General features: G+C 49.3%; 1 protein-coding gene across 4 annotated transcripts in view; it reads left to right on the forward strand.

Annotated features, from left to right (window-relative positions):
• Positions 1-22282, forward strand: part of TRIM55 (tripartite motif containing 55) — a 490854-nt gene that overhangs the window by 332330 nt on the left and 136242 nt on the right. For 3 of the 4 annotated variants that reach the window (XM_086965810.1, XM_086965812.1, XM_086965811.1), the window contains exon 9: positions 3104-3400. The exons of the other annotated variant lie outside the window; for it this stretch is intronic. In XM_086965810.1, coding sequence (XP_086821936.1) covers positions 3104-3400 — 297 coding nt within the window. The remainder of the gene's footprint in view (positions 1-3103; positions 3401-22282) is intronic. 4 annotated transcript variants of the gene reach the window in all.

A 22282-nucleotide genomic window follows, 5' to 3' on the forward strand; every position in this document is an offset into this window, starting at 1 on the left:
TGGGCAAAAACTGCTCTTTCAATAACTTTTTCCAGGAATGGTCTGTTTGTCACGGGTCTGAAGCTGTTGGGGTCTTGATTGTCTAGGGTAGTATATACTTTTTTTAAATAAAGATCGTATGTATGCTTTTTAAAATGTTTTATTTAAGGGTATATATGTGTGCAGGTTACATATCTAATAGCATGTGCTTGAAATTCACACAAAATTCCAAGAAGACTGTAATCAGTCAGTCAACACAGTTGTAATTACTTCATTTTTGTTATTAGAACTAGGTCTTAAATACTTGAGATTGTGTACTAATAATATAGTGACCTTGCTACCTAGCAACAGCAGTTTCTTACTGCACACACACACACACACACACACACACACACATATATATATATATATATATATATACACACACACACACACACACACACACTCACGCACGCGCGCGCACACACACACACACACACAAACACACACACTTACAATAAGGTTCAGTTTACAACTTGCTTGCCCAGAGCAGTTTCCCCAAGGGTATATAAGGGCAACTTCAGGAATATCTGTGTCTATTGCCAGGAATTATTGGGTTCTCTAACTCCAGACCTGATTATTTCAGACACGAAGACTCTAACCCAGAGATTTGTGAGAAGCTGCAAAAGGGTGTATGGGGCTTCTTTTCTGGCACCTAACCCTCCTCATACTTCAGCATGAGGAGACCGAAAAGGCTCCCCCCCCAGTGGAAGTACAAGAAGCACTGCCCTCCTGCCATCCCGCCTCCCCTCTACCATACCAGGCAAAGATTCTCTGCAACATTTACCACCTACTGCAAACATGTGGTAAATGTGCCTGAATCTGGTCTTCTTGTTGCTATCAAAGGAGGAAAGCTTGTGGAATTGGATTAGTTGTTCTTGGTCTGTGTCTTATTCCCCATTCTTAGGAGGAATCATTTGCAATCTCTTTAACTCAAGGGGAGCTACCAGCCGAAATCATTGATTCCAGCTCCAGTTACTTTCTACTGAGTTAGTGGGGAACTCATAACAATAGCTTTTTTGGTCCTTCAGTAAACAAGGCTGTGTAAACCAGTTGCTCTAAAAAAGAAGGAAAGTTGCAATCAAATAATAAGATAATGAATATTAAATTAATGATGACAAATACTTGAATGTTTTTTTTAATGGAATGATCTGCTGAAATGTCATATCTCTACTAACATTGTTAATGGTGGCATTATGGTTCTACAGACTTGAAAGGGGAAACATCTTTTGATCGGGCCACTAAGACCACAGGGAAAGGGGACTGCTGTAGGGTGGATTGCAAGAATTAGCCTTTTTTTTAAACTAAATTGCAATGCAGTTTCTTAAACCCACTTTTCCTACATGAATGCACACGCTCTGCGAGTATGTCAATCTTATAATAATGGTTGTGTCCAAGCCGTCAAGAACTGTAGGACCTGCTTGACTCAACGAAGTTACAAGAGTCATTTTGCTGCTCTTGGTCTGTCTCAACTGAAGTTATCTACAAAGGGGATCTCTCAAAACTCTCAAAAACTCACAATTTGATACATTCCAACATTCATGAGAAACCTTTAAGAGGACAGCAGGGCATTCACATCTCTGGTGAGGCTCAATGATGATTAAGACAAGCACATTATTCCAAGCACAGAGATGTTAGAGAATCTAGGGCCCGATTCACAGAACTAACTTAAGACAAAATCCTAAACTTACTACCATTTTGGTATTCACAGAAGGCACTTACTCATTTTGGTATTCACAGAAGTCATTTAGGATTCCTAAAGTTAGGAGTCCTAACTATACTACTCCTATACCGAGAAAAATACTAACTTTAAGACTTTCGGTATTCACAGATGACATTTAGGACTCCTAAATGCCTCAGTTTAGGAATAGTAAAGTTTGGACTCCTAACTTTAGGTCTCCTAAATGTCTTCCGTAAATACTGAAAGTCTTAAAGTTAGGATTTCTCTCAGTTTAGGAGTAGTAAAGTTAGGACTCCTAACTTTAGGACTCCTAAATGCCTTCTGTGAATACGGAAATAAGTAAGTGCCTTCTGTGAATACCAAAATGAGTAAGTGCCTTCTGTGAATACCAAAATGGTAGTAAGTTTAGGATTTTGTCTTAAGTTAGTTCTGTGAATCGGGCCCCTGGTGTCTGCTTGTTGCAATAAAAGATGTTCTTCCTTATATCACAAAGTTGCTAAAAGTCATTTTGACCTACCTAATTAAAAAAGAATGAAACAGTATCTCTGCAGATTTATATACCTGAAGAGCCCTTTGTCGCAGGTTTACTAGGCAGCAGATTGTCCTGACATTGTAAGGGCTACCAGTACCAATACAGTTATCTTTGATGTCATTTATACCACTCTATGCTCAATTTTTGATTGCCCTGTTTCCGTATCGCTTCACTGATACTTGTCCAATACATACCCTCCCTTCTCCCTCTGTACCCTCTCTGAAACCTAAATGCGATTCCTCTCTGACCCGTCACCTTTACTCCTCTTCTTGATTTCACTTGTCTATTGCTAACATACAGTCAAAAAATCACTTGCCTCTTTGTGTCATAACACAACCCTTAATCTAATAATCTCTAATACTACAGATCTAATATTTTGTCCAGACCACAATTTTACCCTGAAGTTTTGTTACTTTCTCTTTTTCTTTTTTACTCTTTTTACTTTTGGGTGATTCATTGCTTAGATATTATAACAAAGATTTAGTAAATTGGGCTTTAAACATAAAAATCCATGTATGAAATTCCCATTAGCTAAAACATCAAAGCTCTAAAATGTTCCACTCCCCAAAAAAGTAATAGGACTAGACAGGTTTAAGAGGAACATTGCTACGTGACCTCAATGAATATACATGCAAATAAAATAGCTAGGCGTAAGGTTTAAAACATAGATATATAAAAAAAAATGTATTTCAAAATTGGAAAATTCAATGCATTTTCCTATGTATCCTTTCAACAATTTCCATTCTGTCAGACCTCAATCACCTTTATGCTTGAATTCTAAAATTAGCCTGAGTTTCAAAGAATCGCAGCTCAGATACAGGAGGTAACAGAGTCTGCTCTGCTTTCTCTCCAACTTATCTTTCCTGATAAAGGGTGAAGCCGCAGCAAGTGGTGTTCAGCTAAGTGCAAAGTCTGACGTGCCAGAACTGTCAACAGCAGAAGCTGCCGCCAATCCCTTGGTCCACTCTAGTTCGCTTAAAACCCAAACAAGGCAAACAAGCAGCCCTACCCCAGCCCAACCGACTGACCGTCCAGCAGAGGGAGGACCTCCTGTCCCCATGAAGGTGAAGGTGGAGGTCGAGAAGTCAGATGTCACAGAAGCGATAAAGCAACCTGTTCCAGCAACAGGAAACAGCATGAACACCAACACATCACCAGCCAATAATCAGGTCAGTTCTCATGATAGTACCTTCAAAGATGCGTTTGAAGGCAATTCATCTACAAGTGCAATAATAACTAACACATTAAATCAAGAACTTTTTTTCTTTCAAGTTATTCACAATCACACTTTTTGCTTCACAAGCCCCGCTAGTGTGTTCGCTATAATATATTGGTCAAGCCTACATTATGGTTACGGGTGGAGTGCATATAACCTGTGGGTAGCCTGTTTGAAGTCAAACCAGGTTATTCTTGTGACAACCTCTAAAATGTCAACAGTTATGCAATGCCCTATGGAATAAGACAGGGATGAGAGTATTCAGATCTGGTCCCAGCTAAACATCCACATAACTCTAGTGGCTTCATCCAACTAGTTTAGGAGTCTCAGGTGCATATTTAATAGCCCCATTCGCCACCGAAGCGTCACTTTTTTTAGCGCTCAGGAGTTGTAGCACCATTTTCCATATTTACATGGTGGCTCTAAGCCACTTAACGTGGCTTAATGCCACCTTCTAAATATGCCCCTTTCCAACACAGTCTTCTGTGACCAAAGGGTGTGCAGCAGGTGTTGCTGTGGGTGGTCCAACGCAACACCAACTGCTTTTTGATGCTGCCCCAGATTTACAAGGCTAGGGCAGAGCCAAAAACAGCACCATTCTAACACCATGGATTACCAGGCATTAGAATGATGATACGAGGAGAAATTATTTTCTCCTCATTTTTTCTATACCCCTGTGTGCTGCATTCTGCAGCCCACAAGGAAAGAGCAAATCGCTGTGAATGATTGTCTATGTGCAGTAAAGTGCCCCTTCCTGCACATAAACATTCACTCCTGCAGTGCAGGCACCTTTGCATAATGGTAGCAGGGGGTCTGCGCTGGTGCGAGGCAGCTTTTTTTGCAACAGCGGAAACACAAGGGTGTGCCGTTTTTTTGTGAATATGGAGCCTCCCTGTGTTTGAAAAAAGTCAGAGTGCGGTGCTGCTGAGTGGCGCAGTTCCGCCCTCTGACTTTTTTTGTAAATATGCCCCTCAGTGTCTGAGGGATTTAAGGAACTTTCTCTTTCCCTACAAATGTAGAAATCATTCCCACAAAAGCTGCATTACAATTATTGTTACTTATTACATCTGATAAAACCAGACACTGAGATGTTCGGAATTTATCAGCTGTGATGTTTATTACCTATTTGAATTTTGCCCTCAAAATTAATCATAACGTGCATATTTTGACATCTATAGTATCCAAATTTGCATCTCCCGTATTTAGCACCTGTTAAATACCACAAGGTTGACCTGCCGAAATTTAGCAGGGAGGGCACTAATTACTCTCACTTATAAACGTCGCTCCATGGCAATCCATTAGCAAACAGCCATTTGCGAAGGAACATCTGCAATTTACCGGCTACTCGTAATCGACTCCTATGTGGAAAAGTAGTAAGGTACAATATTAAAACTGAAATTATAAAGATAATTCTTTATTGTATGCGGTTAATGAAAGCATCGAAAACACGTAAACAAAATTTAACATGAAAGACTAGACATAAAAAATACTCCACCACTATAAAAAAAAATACTTTCCTATCTGGACTAAAGTTGAATGGTTGTTGGCCACGGTTGTACTCTCTAATTGAAATTTGCAATGTACGGTATACATTCCATTTATTCGGTATATTGTATTGTTTTTTCCAATGTTTTTTCCACTTATTTGATTAGAAGACCTTCGAAACAGTGGCGCGAGTACCTTCCATAAGAAATATTGGACTTAATAACACACCAAGTTCATGTTTTAAGCCTGGACAAGTACACAAAAAGCCTGGCCGGTTAAGAGCCACAAATCTGACAGCATGTATTGGTCGATTTCCAGGTGTATGTAAATTCGCTCGCAGTTCATATAATAGTGAAAGTAAAAAGCGCCGGTTAAGTGTCCCCGGCAGTGATGTGATTAAACAGCTCTTAGGGACAAAACCCTCCTGGTATACTTAATGAGTGGTGAAGGTGCATGGGCGACAAGCTGCATCTCTGGTCTCTGCTCTGTGAAAATCCTTTTGATTTTGCACTGTAAATAAACCCATAACCTGCGCACTCTGCCCCACTCCCGCAGTGAAATACACATAACATTTCCTACTTCCCTTCCCGCCAAGAAAGCCACTACACCTTTCTTCGTGGTGGTCATTTGTTGGCCGCAGTTTATTAAGGGTTACAAGGAAACAGGTATTACTTGCATTTGCATGTTATGTCATATACATTTCCTTGCCAATGTCTCTTACCCCTTTTGGGGCGGTTCTTTTGTAGGTTGGGTTTCCTTGCGCTTCCTCAGCGCGGGAAGGGGATATTCGTTGTCCCAGAGTTAGGCTGCCTCGCTACCTTTCGGACCTTGTTGTGCCCTGCCATCCGGCGGGGGCTGGGCTGCGAGCGCCGTCTCTGCCTCTTCCCCTTCCCTTCGTCGCATGTCACCCAGCCGTGAGGCATCCCAGAGCCTCTGTCCTTAGGCCATCTCACTCAGCCGTGCGGCATCTGAAGGTGAGTGTACCTATTCTGGCGCACCGCTCTCCGGTGTGCCTCCGTACCAACCGTTCTCTGCGAAGCTCTTTCCCTCTTTCAGCCCTGCGACAATGCTGATCCCTTGGTGTGGGTGGGTGGGTCAAGATTCCTTCGCGCCGTGCTGCTCCCCCCGCTCCTGTGCATAGGAGTATCACTGGGGAGAGCGCGCTTATATGCCCCCCGCCACGTATGTCCTCACCTGGGGAATCCCCCCATTGGGGGGTTTGAATCTCGCTTGCCCCCCCCATTGGCCGGCGCGCGGCGGCGGAAGCCAGGGACAAGGGGGGGGGGTGGCTGGCCCGGCCCTTCCGGGGTCCCCCTGCTTGCTCGGGAGACCCCGTTTTCCCGCATTTCCTTTCCTTCCCAGGCCGTCTTCCCCCCCTTTGTTGTCTCTTAGGGGGCTCGCCGTGTGGTTATGGCGACGGCTCCCTAGCCCATACGGGGGTCCGCCTCTGCAGTAACCTGCGCACTCTGCCCCACTCCCGCAGTGAAATACACATAACATTTCCTACTTCCCTTCCCGCCAAGAAAGCCACTACACCTTTCTTCGTGGTGGTCATTTGTTGGCCGCAGTTTATTAAGGGTTACAAGGAAACAGGTATTACTTGCATTTGCATGTTATGTCATATACATTTCCTTGCCAATGTCTCTTACCCCTTTTGGGGCGGTTCTTTTGTAGGTTGGGTTTCCTTGCGCTTCCTCAGCGCGGGAAGGGGATATTCGTTGTCCCAGAGTTAGGCTGCCTCGCTTTCGGACCTTGCTGTGCCCTGCCATCCGGCGGGGGCTGGGCTGCAAGCGCCGTCTCTGCCTCTTCCCCTTCCCTTCGTCGCATGTCACCCAGCCGTGGGGCATCCCAGAGCCGCTGTCCTTAGGCCATCTCACCCAGCCGTGTGGCATCTGAAGGTGAGTGTACCTATTCTGGCGCACCGCTCTCCGGTGTGCCTCCGTACCAACCGTTCTCTGCGCAGCCCTTCGCCACGCCGGCAGGGAGGCTGCCGTCTTCCTGCGGCTCCCCCCTCGCGTCCTGTTATTCATTGGCAACCTGCTAACACCATGGCGCCCCACAGATTGCTCCAGAAGATCTCCATCCCCTGTTCAGACAGGTGCACCTCGTCGGTTGCGTAGTATTCCGGGCGCCCGGTGTGAATCAACCCGTGCCTGACGAAGCCCAGGCCGTTAGCTCTGCAAAATTTGCTTACAGTGAGGTTCAGTTTTTTTCTCGAGTTTTCAACGCCTTTATATGACTCGGCGCCTCGCCACTCCTGCCTGCTGATCACTTCAGACCAAATGATCGCCGTTTTCCCGCACCTCCTGGCTGTTTCCACCAGGTCGCTCTGTATTCCGAAGAGGAGGGCCCTCCGACCCATTGTGGCCAGGTCGTTCCCCCCGAGGTGGATGATCAGAACGTCTGGGTGGCGCCCGGCCCCCTCCCTTATTTTCTTGAGGGCCGTTGCGAGTTGAAACCAGTGCATGCCCGATTGGCCAAACTAGCGGATGCACGTGTGTTGTGGTCTGTCCTTGAGCTGTCGCCCCTTGCGCTCCCACCACGCGCCCATCCGCTTGATAAAAGAGTGGCCCACCACCCACACGAGGCGTGGTCTGCTCCCTATTGATGTAAATGTAAAGCGACTGGTCACTCTCACGCCTACCCTGTTTGTCTTTTAGTCACAGTAGCTGGGGCCTCACGTAAGATTTATACGCTCGCGAGCGCCACCTCCCCACTGCCTGAATTCTTGCCTCGGGCATCCCATGTTGTGCCGCGGTCGTGGCCGCCCCTATTCGGAATGAGTGTGATCCAAAGGCCCCAGGCGGCAGGCCTGCGCTGCTGAGGGCCTGGCGCATCACTGCTATAAACTGGAATTTACTCAAGTATGACCCATCCCTGTGGATAAGCAGGGGACCCTGCCCCGCCGGGCGTATTGCCATAAAGGTAAAGAGGCAGCACACTGCGCAGTTCTCCTTGTTCTGGATGCAGTGTATGGTCACCGTGGCCCCCCATCCCTCCTGGTCCGTCTTTGACCGCCGCAGCGCCAGATCTACTCGCCCGGCACCTGGTGTCACATCGCTAGCCCAGAGGCAGCGCTCTGCTTGGCCCTCCCTTGCGGGGGCCACCAGTTCGCTGATGCGGAATGCCCCAAAGAAGGCCATGGTGAATGCTGCCCTGAATAGTACTCGCTCGTACTCCCCCGCTGCCACTCTGTCTAGTGCCTGCAGCAGCGCCCTCAATCTAGTGAAGTCTATTGGGCGCCTTGTGTCCTCTTTCTTTCCTTCATTCCTTCTCCACCCCTTCATTGCCATCTTTATGTAGTGTGATGCCAGTGGGTTGTGCCCTGTTTCCAGTTTTGCATGGTGTGACACGGCTGCAAGGTGGGCTTGTGTCCATGACCTGGATTTGCCGTTCTTGTATGCCCAGCTGATGAACTGCTCTGCCGCCCTGTGCGTGGCGCTAGGTATGGCTAGTGAGTGTATGCCCCCTACTGTGAGTACTGTGGCTACGTATTTTGCGTATCTCCTTGCAGCCCCAGGGGCCAGGGCTTGAGTGATCAGTTCCGAGAGGTCTGCCCTGCCAGTTTCCACAGCTGGGGTGGGAAAGGGGTCATTTCCACGTCTGCCCCGGGGGCCAGCTCCCTGAATTTGCTCATCATGCCTCTGGACAGGGCGTCTGCTAGCTCGTTCTCCACCCCTGGTACGTTCCTTGCTCGTAGGTCTATGTTGCCCTCCAACTGTAATGTAACCAAACGGCCCATTAGACTCAGTGTGTCCGGGCACCTGGCCGACCCCCTGTTGATGGCCTGCACTACACCCTTGTTGCCAGACCACAGGGTCAGTTTCATGTTCTTGAGTTCCTTTCTCCAAATCACTAGTGCTACCACAATGGGAAACAGCTCTAAAAATGTTATGTTCGTTGTGACACCCTGTCTGCGACAGCTGTCCGGCCGCTGACCCGCGCACCACTTGTCCCTCAAGAGTGCCCCAAACCCTGTGCTCCCTGACGCATCCGTGTACAGCTCGACCTGTTTGCAGGTCAGCCAACCCTCCCTCCAGATCAGCACTCCATTGAAGTCTGCTAGGTAGGCATCCCACACTTCAAGGTCCCTTTTTACTTCAGCCCCTAGGCGCACATGGTAGTGTTTGTGTGTGATGCCGCGCGTGAGTTTTGTTAGCCTCCTTGCGAACACCTTGCCTGCTGGGATGACCCTGGTAGCAAAATTCAGTTTCCCAATCAGTTGCTGCAGCTCTCTCAGTGTGGCTTTGTCCCGCCCTCGCATGCTTCTTATTTCCCCCCGGATGTCGTCTACCTTCTCTAGGGGGAGCCTTGACGTGCCTGCTACCGAGTCTAATTCTATCCCTAAGAACGTGATCCTTGTCGAGGGCCCTTCTGTTTTCTCTTTGGACAAAGGGATCCCTAACTCCCCAGCCAGTTTGATGAATGCCCCCAGCGTGTCCCTACACACTGGGGTGTCGGCGGGGCCGGTAAATAGGAAATCGTCTAAGTAGTGCAGCTTACCGCCCGCTGGGTGGCGGTCGTGCAATGCCCATTCGACGAATGTGCTGAACAGCTCGAAGTAGGCACATGACACTGAGCAGCCCATTGGCATTGCCTTGTCGTGGTAGTACTGTCCCTCCCACTGGAAACCTAAAAGGTGAAAGCTGTCGGGGTGGACTGGGAGGAGGCGAAATGCCGATTCGATGTCTGCCTTTGCCATGAGTGTGCCGCTCCCCGAGGACCTTATCAGGTCTATTGCGTCGTCTATCGTGGAGTAGCTCACCGAGCACACTTCTGACTCAATCCCGTCATTGACTGACAGTCCGTCTGGGAACGACAGGTGGTGGATCAACCTAAACTGCCCTGCTTCTTTCTTGGGGACCACCCCCAGTGGGGAGGTGACCAGTCCTTCCCTCGCCGATGCCGGGAGGGGGCCCTCAATCCTGCCCAGCAGCCTCTCCTTCTCTATCTTTTTTGCCACCACCCCTGGGTGCTGCCTTGCCGATGCCAAGTTCCGCTGGCAGTTGGGGGGGAGGGGGCCCTTGAAAGGTATGGTAAAACCCTCCTCGAATCCCTGGACTAGTATTTTTGCGTCTGACTTGTTGTGGTATCTGTTTGCTAGTGCGCGCAGCCTTTGAGTGTTGATGGGGGACCATGCTAGAGAGGGGGTATCCTGTCGCGCTTCACCCTCGTGGTCCGCCCTGCGCGCCTCTTTGCTTCTTACCCTCTTTCTTGTCGCGCTTATGGCTCTCTCTGCGCTTGCAGTTTGCCGCCGGTGCCCTCCCCCGCATGCTGAACATGTGTGGGAGAATTTACATGACGCCCCAAATGTGCATTCATTGGTCTCGAATTTCCAGCATATTGCTGGTGGTCCACTTGTGTGCGACCCTTTTCCTGTGTTGAAGTGTTTATGTTTCTGAAATGGCCTTCCTTTCCCTCTTTGAAAGGAGCTCCTGTAAGAGTGCTCGGTCCTACCCCCCCAGGACCTGGCTTCCTTTGCTACCATCATCTTATGGATGAAGCCTGACACATCTTCTTCATTCCACTCCATCTCGGGGTGCGTCTGCATTTTTAGCCTGAAACCCTTATCGTATTCAAGCCACGCTTCCCCCGGGAACTGCCTTTGCGCATTGTGTATGTTCGCCTCGTATAACCATAAATCCACTGCGCATTGTGGGAACTTTTCAACTATTATGCACGCCATAATCCTGAATGTGTCCAACCAATTATCAAATGAGCGCTCTTTCCTCTCCCTTCTCCTCTCCCTCCTGTCTTCCTCCTTCTTGTCACATGTGGTCAGGTCTAGCCCTTCTAGCTGTATTTCCAATAAGGAGAAGATGTCTATGAACTCTTTCCGCCATATTCTTTCCTTTACTGCCATTGGGATCATGCTGGCTAACCCTGTGGCTCTGGTGGTCAGGGGTGCGGGGCCTGGGGAGGGTCTGGCGTATGCCCCCGCTATTGCTGTGGTCATTGAGGGCCCACTCCCCTGTTGGGCCTCCCCCCATGCTGCTGCCGGCGACCCTCCCTCGCCCCCTGCCGCGGTATATGGTTTCCCTATTCTCTGCTGCTGTCGCGCCGCGCCTGGGTTGAGTAGGTACCATGGAGGCCCAGTGGCCCCTTCCCCTTGCGGGGGCGTGGTACCCCCTGGTCGCCCTGTCCCTTGTCCCTCACTCGGTTGAGCCCTCGCACCCCGCGTGTTCTGGACCCCCAGCCCTTGCAACAACAGTGGCGCCATTGCTTTGCAACATTCTTGTATGATCGTGCTAATATGCTCACCATTGGTTGGCGTGTTGTCGGTCCCCTTGTCCGCCCCCGCCACCGCCGTGCTGGCTTCAATTAGCTGGGTTCTTTTTTGCGCTTTCTTGGGCGGAGCTGCATCCGCTAGCTTCGCTGGTGCCTTCCTGCTTCTCTTAGCCGCGGGGGGCGTGGTCGCCTTGCCCCGTCCCCCGCTCGTTCCTTCGTCTGGGTCGCGGTTGAGATGCTCCTGCAGCCATCCATCCCCGTGGGTTTCTGACGCTGCACGGATCCTCCGCAGTAGGTCATTCAGGTCGTCTTGGCCCTTCCTTGGGCCCCCTTTCTTGGCCATGCCTTGTTGCTTGGGCTGCCCTTGTTCCTGTTGTTTACTGTGTGTAAAGCGGGGTGCTGCCGCTAGCAAGTTATGCACCAACGTCCCCTCTTGTTGCTCTCCCTGGCGGGGTGCAGCCGCCGCAAGTTATGCACCAATATCCCTGATCCTGCAGGAGCTGCTCTGCCTCCGTTGTTCGGCCTCTGCTTGTATGGCCTTTATGTCGCCTGTAATTCCTCCTTTCCGCCACCAGAGGGCGCCCACCGGATTCCTTGTCTGCTCCGGGCTGCTGAGCGGACACTCTCTGTCGGCTCTCGGATGAGCCGGGCGGGATCCAGGAGTCTCCTTGTCCCGGTAAGTCCGGGGACGCAGCTGGGGGGGGGCACCTCACCTCAGCCCCCTCCGGTTTCCTGTGTCTGCCGGTGCCGACGGGTGGGCTCCGGCGCGCACCGTTGCTGTGTACTTGGTCCGGGGCACGCCGGGTGGCTCTGGTCGTGCTCGCTGGAGGCTGCCCCTTGGTCGTAGGCCGCGCCGGGTGGGCTCCGGTCGCGGTCTTCTGTGAGGTCAGGCCGCGTCGGGTGGGCTCCGGTCACGGTCCTCCTTCAGGTGCCGGCCGCGTCGGGTGGGCTCCGATCACGGTCCTCTGTTATGTGCAGGCCGCGTCGGGTGGGCTCCGGTCGCGGTCTCTTGCTAGGTGCAGGCCGCGTCGGGTGGGCTCCGATCGCGGTCCTTTGCCGGGTGCAGGCCGCGTCGGGTGGGCTCCGGTCGCGGTCTCTTGCTAGGTGCAGGCCGCGTCGGGTGGGCTCCGGTCGCGGTCTCTCGCTAGGTGCAGGCCGCGTCGGGTGGGCTCCGTCGCAGTCGTCTTCTAATCCGTGCCGGGCGGGCACCGGTTGTGCTCCTGTCCGCCCTCGCCTCGATGGCCCAGGCTAGGTGTAGGCCGCGTCGGTTCCGCTGGCAGTTGGGGGGGAGGGGGCCCTTGAAAGGTATGGTAAAACCCTCCTCGAATCCCTGGACTAGTATTTTTGCGTCTGACTTGTTGTGGTATCTGTTTGCTAGTGCGCGCAGCCTTTGAGTGTTGATAGGGGACCATGCTAGAGAGGGGGTATCCTGTCGCGCTTCACCCTCGTGGTCCGCCCTGCGCGCCTCTTTGCTTCTTACCCTCTTTCTTGTCGCGCTTATGGCTCTCTCTGCGCTTGCAGTTTGCCGCCGGGTGCCCTCCCCCGCATGCTGAACATGTGTGGGAGAATTTACATGACGCCCCAAATGTGCATTCATTGGTCTCGAATTTCCAGCATATTGCTGGTGGTCCACTTGTGTGCGACCCTTTTCCTGTGTTGAAGTGTTTATGTTTCTGAAATGGCCTTCCTTTCCCTCTTTGAAAGGAGCTCCTGTAAGAGTGCTCGGTCCTACCCCCCCAGGACCTGGCTTCCTTTGCTACCATCATCTTATGGATGAAGCCTGACACATCTTCTTCATTCCACTCCATCTCGGGGTGCGTCTGCATTTTTAGCCTGAAACCCTTATCGTATTCAAGCCACGCTTCCCCCGGGAACTGCCTTTGCGCATTGCGTATGTTCGCCTCGTATAACCATAAATCCACTGCGCATTGTGGGAACTTTTCAACTATTATGCACGCCATAATCCTGAATGTGTCCAACCAATTATCAAATGAGCGCTCTTTCCTCTCCCTTCTCCTCTCCCTCCTGTCTTCCTCCTTCTTGTCACATGTGGTCAGGTCTAGCCCTTCTAGCTGTATTTCCAATAAGGAGAAGATGTCTATGAACTCTTTCCGCCATATTCTTTCCTTTACTGCCATTGGGATCATGCTGGCTAACCCTGTGGCTCTGGTGGTCAGGGGTGCGGGGCCTGGGGAGGGTCTGGCATACGCCCCCGCTATTGCTGTGGTCATTGAGGGCCCACTCCCCTGTTGGGCCTCCCCCCATGCTGCTGCCGGCGACCCTCCCTCGCCCCCTGCCGCGGTATATGGTTTCCCTATTCTCTGCTGCTGTCGCGCCGCGCCTGGGTTGAGTAGGTACCATGGAGGCCCTGTGGCCCCTTCCCCTTGCGGGGGCGTGGTACCCCCTGGTCGCCCTGTCCCTTGTCCCTCACTCGGTTGAGCCCTCGCACCCCCCGTGTTCTGGACCCCCAGCCCTTGCAACAACAGTGGCGCCATTGCTTTGCAACATTCTTGTATGATCGTGCTAATATGCTCACCATTGGTTGGCGTGTTGTCGGTCCCCTTGTCCGCCCCCGCCACCGCCGTGCTGGCTTCAATTGGCTGGGTTCATTTTTGCGCTTTCTTGGGCGGAGCTGCATCCGCTAGCTTCGCTGGTGCCTTCCTGCTTCTCTTAGCCGCGGGGGGCGTGGTCGCCTTGCCCCGTCCCCCGCTCGTTCCTTCGCCTGGGTCGCGGTTGAGATGCTCCTGCAGCCATCCATCCCCGTGGGTTTCTGACGCTGCACGGATCCTCCGCAGTAGGTCATTCAGGTCGTCTTGGCCCTTCCTTGGGCCCCCTTTCTTGGCCATGCCTTGTTGCTTGGGCTGCCCTTGTTCCTGTTGTTTACTGTGTGTAAAGCGGGGTGCTGCCGCTAGCAAGTTATGCACCAATGTCCCCTCTTGTTGCTCTCCCTGGCGGGGTGCAGCCGCCGCAAGTTATGCACCAATATCCCTGATCCTGCAGGAGCTGCTCTGCCTCCGTTGTTCGGCCTCTGCTTGTATGGCCTTTATGTCGCCTGTAATTCCTACTTTCCGCCACCAGAGGGCGCCCACCGGATTCCTTGTCTGCTCCGGGCTGCTGAGCGGACACTCTCTGTCGGCTCTCGGATGAGCCGGGCGGGATCCAGGAGTCTCCTTGTCCCGGTAAGTCCGGGGACGCAGCTGGGGGGGGCACCTCACCTCAGCCCCCTCCGGTTTCCTGTGTCTGCCGGTGCCAATGGGTGGGCTCCGGCGCGCACCGTTGCTGTGTACTTGGTCCGGGGCACGCCGGGTGGCTCTGGTCGTGCTCGCTGGAGGCTGCCCCTTGGTCGTAGGCCGCGCCGGGTGGGCTCCGGTCGCGGTCTTCTGTGAGGTCAGGCCGCGTCGGGTGGGCTCCGGTCGCGGTCCTCCTTCAGGTGCCGGCCGCGTCGGGTGGGCTCCGATCACGGTCCTCTGTTATGTGCAGGCCGCGTCGGGTGGGCTCCGGTCGCGGTCTCTTGCTAGGTGCAGGCCGCGTCGGGTGGGCTCCGATCGCGGTCCTTTGCCGGGTGCAGGCCGCGTCGGGTGGGCTCCGGTCGCGGTCTCTTGCTAGGTGCAGGCCGCGTCGAGTGGGCTCCGGTCGCGGTCTCTCGCTAGGTGCAGGCCGCGTCGGGTGGGCTCCGTCGCGGTCGTCTTCTAATCCGTGCCGGGCGGGCACCGGTTGTGCTCCTGTCCGCCCTCGCCTCGATGGCCCAGGCTAGGTGTAGGCCGCGTCGGGTGGGCTCCGGTCGCGGTCTCCTTCCCCAACAACCGGGTGGAGCTCCGGCCACGCTCCGGGTTGCCTGCTTCCTCAGCGCGGGAAGCGGAGCGTCTTCGCCCCCTGTGCCGATGTCTCTTCTCCGGGGGCAGCACGGTCTCCCGTCGTCCGTCGTCTGCTGTGCCCACCATCCAAATTCAAGATTCCTTCGCGCCGTGCTGCTCCTTCCGCTCCTGTGCATAGGAGTATCACTGGGGGGAGCGCGCTTATATGCCCCCCCGCCACGTATGTCCTCACCTGGGGCATCCCCCCATTGGGGGGTTTGAATCTCGCTTGCCCCCCCCATTGGCCGGCGCGCAGCGGCGGAAGCCAGGGACAAGGGGGGGGGGTTGGCCCGGCCCTTCCGGGGTCCCCCTGCTTGCTCGGGAGACCCCGTTTTCCCGCATTTCCTTTCCTTCCCGGGTCGTCTTCCCCCCCTTTGTTGTCTCTTCGGGGGCTCGCCGCGTGGTTATGGCGACGGCTCCCTAGCCCCTACGGGGGTCCGCCTCTGCAGTGTACGATGTATGCCAGACAATCCATTAACGATACACACTACCATAATTGATAGAACGTCTTTTTATGCCATTAATGACTTCATTTAATTTATGGCCACCTAGCAATGTAAAATGGTTGAGGGCAGAGAGACTGTGGCTAAAAAGATGTAGAGAGATCTGTCGGATATATAATGTTCTTTCACTTCATAATACCTCTTTACACACACACACACACACTCAACAATTCACAGCATTCTTTGGAAACATAGAATTCTAGATAGGTAACAGTTAATAACTGGGATGTTTTGCATCAAGCGGTTCTGAGCGACATCAGATAGGCAATGAGAGTGAAACCTATGCTGTTTATGATGTCACTCAGGACCCTGAGGCAAAATGCATCCCCATTATTTACATTTTACCCTCCTATAATTTTATGTTATGTATGGCCTCTAAAATCACCTTTCCCTGCTTTTAACTGCTGGCAAGTGACATAGGAGTAAAATGTATTAGCCTTACAAAACAAGGCATCTCCTACCGGTCTTAACATTTTTTTCAAAGAAATAGCTGACTGCCTGCAAGCCTCCCCCATCACCACTGTTCTTTACCCTCCCCGCAAAAGCAGTGGTCTCTGCTCTACGTTGGAATTGAGGTCCAGCACTTCACTGATAATCTCTCAAAGAGCCCTGTCACAGCAGCCTGGAATGTGTTTATCATGTAGCAACACTGGGAAGCAACTTTTGTTTTCTACTGTTTCTGTGTGACAGCACTGAACATCCAGATTTAGAATCTGCAGTTCATGCTAGGGGCACTCAGTGAGAGCCAAACATAACAAATGTCATGATACACCCCACAACATCACATATATGTTGCATGCCACGTAGACCAACAACTTAGCTTACCAAGCCAAAACAGGGCCGTCTTAACAGCATTATAGGCCCCCGGGCAAAGCAGAGTGCTGTGTCCTGCCTGCACAACCACTCACTAGAATAAAAATGTTTAACAGTAAATTAGTGTCAAATCGGTCTGTCTGGGGCCCCTATTCACCTGGGGCCCCCAGCCAACTGCCTAGCATGCCCATGCGTTAAGAGAGCATTGAGACAAAACTCACCCTAAAAGTTTGCACAATGAGGGTTGTGGAGTGGACTTGTTCATATGAACACGCCCATTTCCTATCTCACTCCTGTAGGCGAGGCCCTCACAATCTTAAGACTTTGGTGATTTCTTATATGTTTTTCTTTGGTCTCTGCCCTCAATATATTTTATTTAGGAGCTAAAACATATTTGTGTTTCAGGGTCCAAGTGTCGGCATTTAAAAGTGTTAATGTTGGGATACAATCAACTTTCTCTAGATGGAAGTCGTAGAGTAAAAAACATCATATTGCATACTTTGAATTTGAAACATGCAGGTCATACCTCTGTTGTTATTTGAAGATAACCATCCGTGTAGCTGGCTTCCTCTCATGATGCTTGCTTAACATCTGAATCCGCTTGAAAGGAACAAATGATCAAATTACACAATTTACTCACTGAAGATTTTAACAGCTGCATTTAGGTGGAGAGCTCAATCATCTCAACAAAATGAAGGAAGATGGTGCAAAGAAAAGATAATTCTTGATGATCCTTCTGCCCACTCATCCTGCAGCATCAGTGGGGTGCTATCTTCAACTGTAGCTTTATAGCCCGCCATACCGAGCTGTGCCAGCCATTAAAGGCACGCTCCTGCTTTTGGCTCAGGCCTTTAACAAGGGAGTGGGAGTTTATTGCTGATATAGCTCAGCTATGGAGGGCTATAAGGCTAAGAACATTCCCCACTAGAGGGCAGAATGTTCTAACAAAATAGACAAAGGCCTCACAGGGCCCCAGGGGACTGAAATCCCCTCAGGCTCAATGAGGCCTTTGTTCACAGCGACAGCTATGAACGCCAACAGGGAATGTTGGAGCTCCGGGCTTCTACATACCATTAGAAGCCTAGAGCAGTCCATTGCTTTCAACGGACCTCCAAACATTCCATTGTTCTAATGTGTGTTCACTGATTCACAGACATGCTCCATGCAGATGCATGGATTTATTCTACATCTTTACATCTACTTTCCCTGCATTAATAATAGCATAACATTCCACAAACAAGTAAATAACAAACTAAGTTGACGATCTATTAAAACAATAGTAAACACAAAATGAGGATAGAGGCTAAAAATCTAGTGATCAGGGAGTGTGATAGTCACACTTGATATCTATCATCCCACACACACAAAACCCCTATATAGGCACTGCAGGTAAAACCTGGAAACTTATGGAAGGGAGATTAATTGGCCTTGGTGTCCAGTACAGGAAAGTATTGCTGAAAGATAAGTGGCAGAACAGATTGAAACCAATGGATTGCAATAATTGGGAATGACACCCATGAGGGCATGTAAATAAAATACTAGAATAAATTGTGTGTCTAGTATACAATATTTTTTTCTGGATTTCCGAAACCCACTGCTCTAGTCACCTGTTAAGTGCATACACACAGCAAAGAACACTGAGCTGTGAAAGTGACTTATGAAATCCCTCACCCTTGCTCTTCTGAGAACATGGAATTCCAAATATATGGCCTGCTAGTCCATATATTGTGTATTACTTAACGTTCATTTGGAATAGTGTCCGAGATCTACATTTTCATTAACCCTTTTTTCTTTAATGTTGACCAAATTACAGGATTGTGAAACCTTTTGAGTTTTGTCTTCCTTTAAGCATAATTTTCCTCAGTTTTCTGGGGAAAGACAAGTTACAGAGTCCTTCTTTAGTTTTAAAAATTCTACCATCACACCAGCTTTTTTGGTGAAATTAGAGCCATTCACCCTAAATTCAAAACACTGTTCTGTCACTGGGTGGGACTGTGCAAGCATGACAGATGTTCCTGTAGCTTTTAAAAGACTGTTCTAATGACAACAGTTTATAAAGTCTAACTATACCTGCAATATTGCCTTACATATAACAAAACCCCACCTAACTAATACAATCACCATCTCTAAATCCCCCCACCCTTAAACTGCGCTTTACCCAGGATCATGAACCCATCAGAACACGTAACTGTTCCCTTCATCTCTGCTTGTCTTTACTTTTCACAGCCTCGCGACTCACAGGAGATTCCCTCCACCTCTCCATCATAACTAGCCCATCTGTCCAGGAACCTAGCCACCCGTCTATCACTAATCTATCTACCCCTAAAAGCACAACTCTGGAAAACTCTAACAGAGGTGTTTATAACTGCAGAACCTAGACCCTACTGCCCCTATACCTAGAAATGTTATGCAACAACCCTGACACCTTCCCTCATATATTCAAAATGTACAATTCATTGTCCATAAAGGACAGGTATACACAATTGTCTCTGAATAGCTCAGAGGCCTCAAACCTAATATCTTTATTAGCAAAAGGTGAACGCCCCTGCAGAACTTCCCAATTTCCCTATTGATTGTTCTCCATGTCTGACTGTGGCTGTTAAACTGACTGCTCCATCCTATATCCACCTGGGCACCAAACCACCCTTGCCTCTGTCCACTACCTTTTTAACTGCTTCAAGTCTTCCATCATCTGTTTTAGACTACTCTTCGTAGCAGCATTTAATCATTTTATCCCAAATGCAACAATAAGATAGTAACAGTTGCCCCTACTGCATACAATGTTTCTCCCCTTCAGCCAACTCACACTCTTTCCAAGCTGAAACCCAATTACCTCCCAAACGGCTGTCTGTGCCTGGTGAGCTGCCCACTCCTCAAAAAAATGCCTGCAGATCCAATCTTCTATCCTTTCATCCTCTGGCCCCCTGCACATAACCTATATAGTGATAAAGCAAACCAACATGTGAAAAATATACCTGTACCTTCGCTGCACCCACTTCTACTACTTCACCCCGTTTGACAACCAAGGAATCCCAGCACAGATGTCGACCACCACCTTTCTATATTTCAACCTGCATCTCCTTAGGCTCCAACCTGTTGCTGCCCAGTTCGGAAAAAATATGTCCCAACCTCCAGACTCAGGCCTTACTTCTGTAATCTCACACAGTTTCAACAGCTGAAAACTGATCAAAGGTCTTTGCCTCACCCTCACCCCTCAAGCCACCTGTATTAACCAGCCCATGGAACTCCAACCTCTGTAATTTCACATCCCTACCCACCCCCCCTTGTCTGTTTTACAAGTCCTCACCTGAATGATGATGAGATGTTCCCTCTTCCTCATCTTGCTCAACTACACCTCCATTGACCTTCTACCCACAGCAACTCGGACACCCTAAAAGCCCCGGAGAACATCTACACAATATACAAACTAACTGTTTCCCACTCTGACGCACATACACTCCCCAACACCATCAGCAATCCCTGCAGTAATACTACTGTTATAGGTTTTTTTCAATCTGCTGCCCCTTCCCTCTACATTGTCCAGCCCCCAGAATCCTAGCCTCTTTCTCCGCACACTGGGCCTTTCACCCCAGAAGAAATTACCATAGAAAGCAACAGCCGCCAATTTTCCTATGACCGTTTCTAGGGGAATCTATCATCTGTAACATGCCTCTTTCTGTCCTAACACCTCCATGCCCGTCTGACCTCTAATCATTGTCCCCTCACCAGGAATTCTTGCCACTTGCCTGTAAGCCCTTCTTGTAAACTTCACTAATGACTTCACAATCACTTGCATTACTCTCACACTTCTTGCCTCCAACAAGTTTTTGAGCATCCTTGGCTTCATCTATTTTGTCTTTGCTGCCAGAGAACAGACCCTCTGCCACTGAGAATGAGACAATGTATCCACAATTTCAGGCTCCATTCCCAGTAAGTATCATGCTCGAAAAACAATCTTATGAGTCATGCAACCTAAAAGAAGCACCTGCAACAATCTCAAAACTCACTTATCCCTCAATATTTGCTTATTCACAGTCTCCGTTACTACCCTGTTGTCCACATTACATATTAATTTTTTATTTGTGACTACTGAACCCTACAAAACCAAACCAATTACCAACTGAAATCTCTTTAAAGCTGTCTTGCATCCTTGCCTTAGCCACTTCTCAGGCCATTTTTTCGATTAGCAGTTCAATTGTCAATGCAAACCAAACCCCCCTAGTGCCCAGTACGTCTCGACCTGCTATTTGGATCAACTCCTTCACCCCACATACTCACTCCATTAAAAAGGCTGCCCTCACTCAGGGTCTACCGTAATTGCTGCCCTTAACGTCAAATAACTCGACACAGACATGACAAACCAATCCGCCTAAAAAACTGCCCTTCCCACTCTCACCACTCAACATACAAAATTCCACTTGCCTCCATTGTGTGCAAATCAGTTCTATGCCTAACAAAGTGGTGCATTGTTCGTTTTGGGCACCTGCAGCATAACCCCACACTCAGCATTAGGTTCTGAAAATCCCATCAATGCCAAATTGCACTCCCTTATTCTAGTCATCCCCAAAGAGGAAATCATCTGGATAATAAATCGCTCTGCCTGACATCATCAAACAGGAAAACATCCATTACAAAATAGAACTAAATGTCTCAAGCAGTGCACTAGACATAGAACATTATATATGTAGTACCTTGTCCTCATATATCCTCCCTACAAATTATATGCCTAACAGCTGAAAATCATGTGGATGCAGTGGCAGCAAACAAAATGCAGTCTTAATCTCACAATTCATAACCAAGAGCATCTCTTCATTAGTACTGGTATACTTCACTGACTTGTCTTCATTGATAGGCCCTGCAGCCAAGACTTGAAACTCCTCTACAGTCTTTTTAGGCACTACACTCAACTCTGACACAATGAGTTTCTCACACGGCCAACCATGAAAGGACTTGTCACCCTCCCTTTTATGTCTTTCCCCACCTTCCTTCTCATCACCTCTCGATTCTTGCATGCCAGTTTCCAGTTCTCTGCCCCACACTCTATTCTCGGGCCTGGTAACCCAAACAAAAAACACACATGAACCTACCCTCCATACTTCAGATACAAATGCACCACTGCTCTATCTTGTGCTGCTTAACCAGAGTTGGAGCCTTTTCCTCCAAGTCTGTGACTTTCTCTGATTGTTCCTGCAAGTGCCCCAAGCACTGCACCAAAGGGAACTTACCCCTACACCTGGTGCACTTGTACCTGAACCTACATAAATTGTCACTTGTTTTATGTGAAATTATACCTAACCATCACTTCAAATTCAGAAACCTAGGACTATAAATAATTCCTACCTTAAGGGCTTCTTTGCTTTCATACAAATGACGCAGTCCTGAGGATGGTCTTGTGGAGGAAAATGTTGTGAGACCGAAACATCGACGCATCCCCCATCTTTCTGGGTAACTTGTTATAACATCTATCAGAGTTGTTTTGTAATGTTCATCAGACATGCATCCTCTAGACACTTCCAAAAGGTGGGCACCCAGTATGTTGACATTTATTAACACAATCTAAGCAATTGTTGTAAAGAATTACACAGTGTTGATATACTTGAAGCATTTTAGTACACAATCCCTGGATCTAATCTTTGTGAATGTTTAATTAGCCTTTGCTTGATTTGATACTTTGTTCTAAATAAAGACTTAATAATAGATACAACTGTTGCAATTATTTGTTATTCTGATCATGAATATGATGAATATGTCATGTTGTTACACATGTATTGAATTAAACTCAGATGTAAATGATAGACATCACCTAATAACTGTAAATGATATTAAAAAAATCATACTAATACCCTTGTTGACACCCTTACCTGCTCGAATTTGAATATCCAAGACCACAAGGGTAGTTTGGGTTGCCCTTTTTTACATTTATGAATCTACCAAGGTCAGCTACACATGCAT

This window comes from Lissotriton vulgaris, chromosome 4_1 (assembly GCF_964263255.1).
Source record: "Lissotriton vulgaris chromosome 4_1, aLisVul1.2, whole genome shotgun sequence".
NCBI lineage: Eukaryota > Metazoa > Chordata > Amphibia > Caudata > Salamandridae > Lissotriton > Lissotriton vulgaris.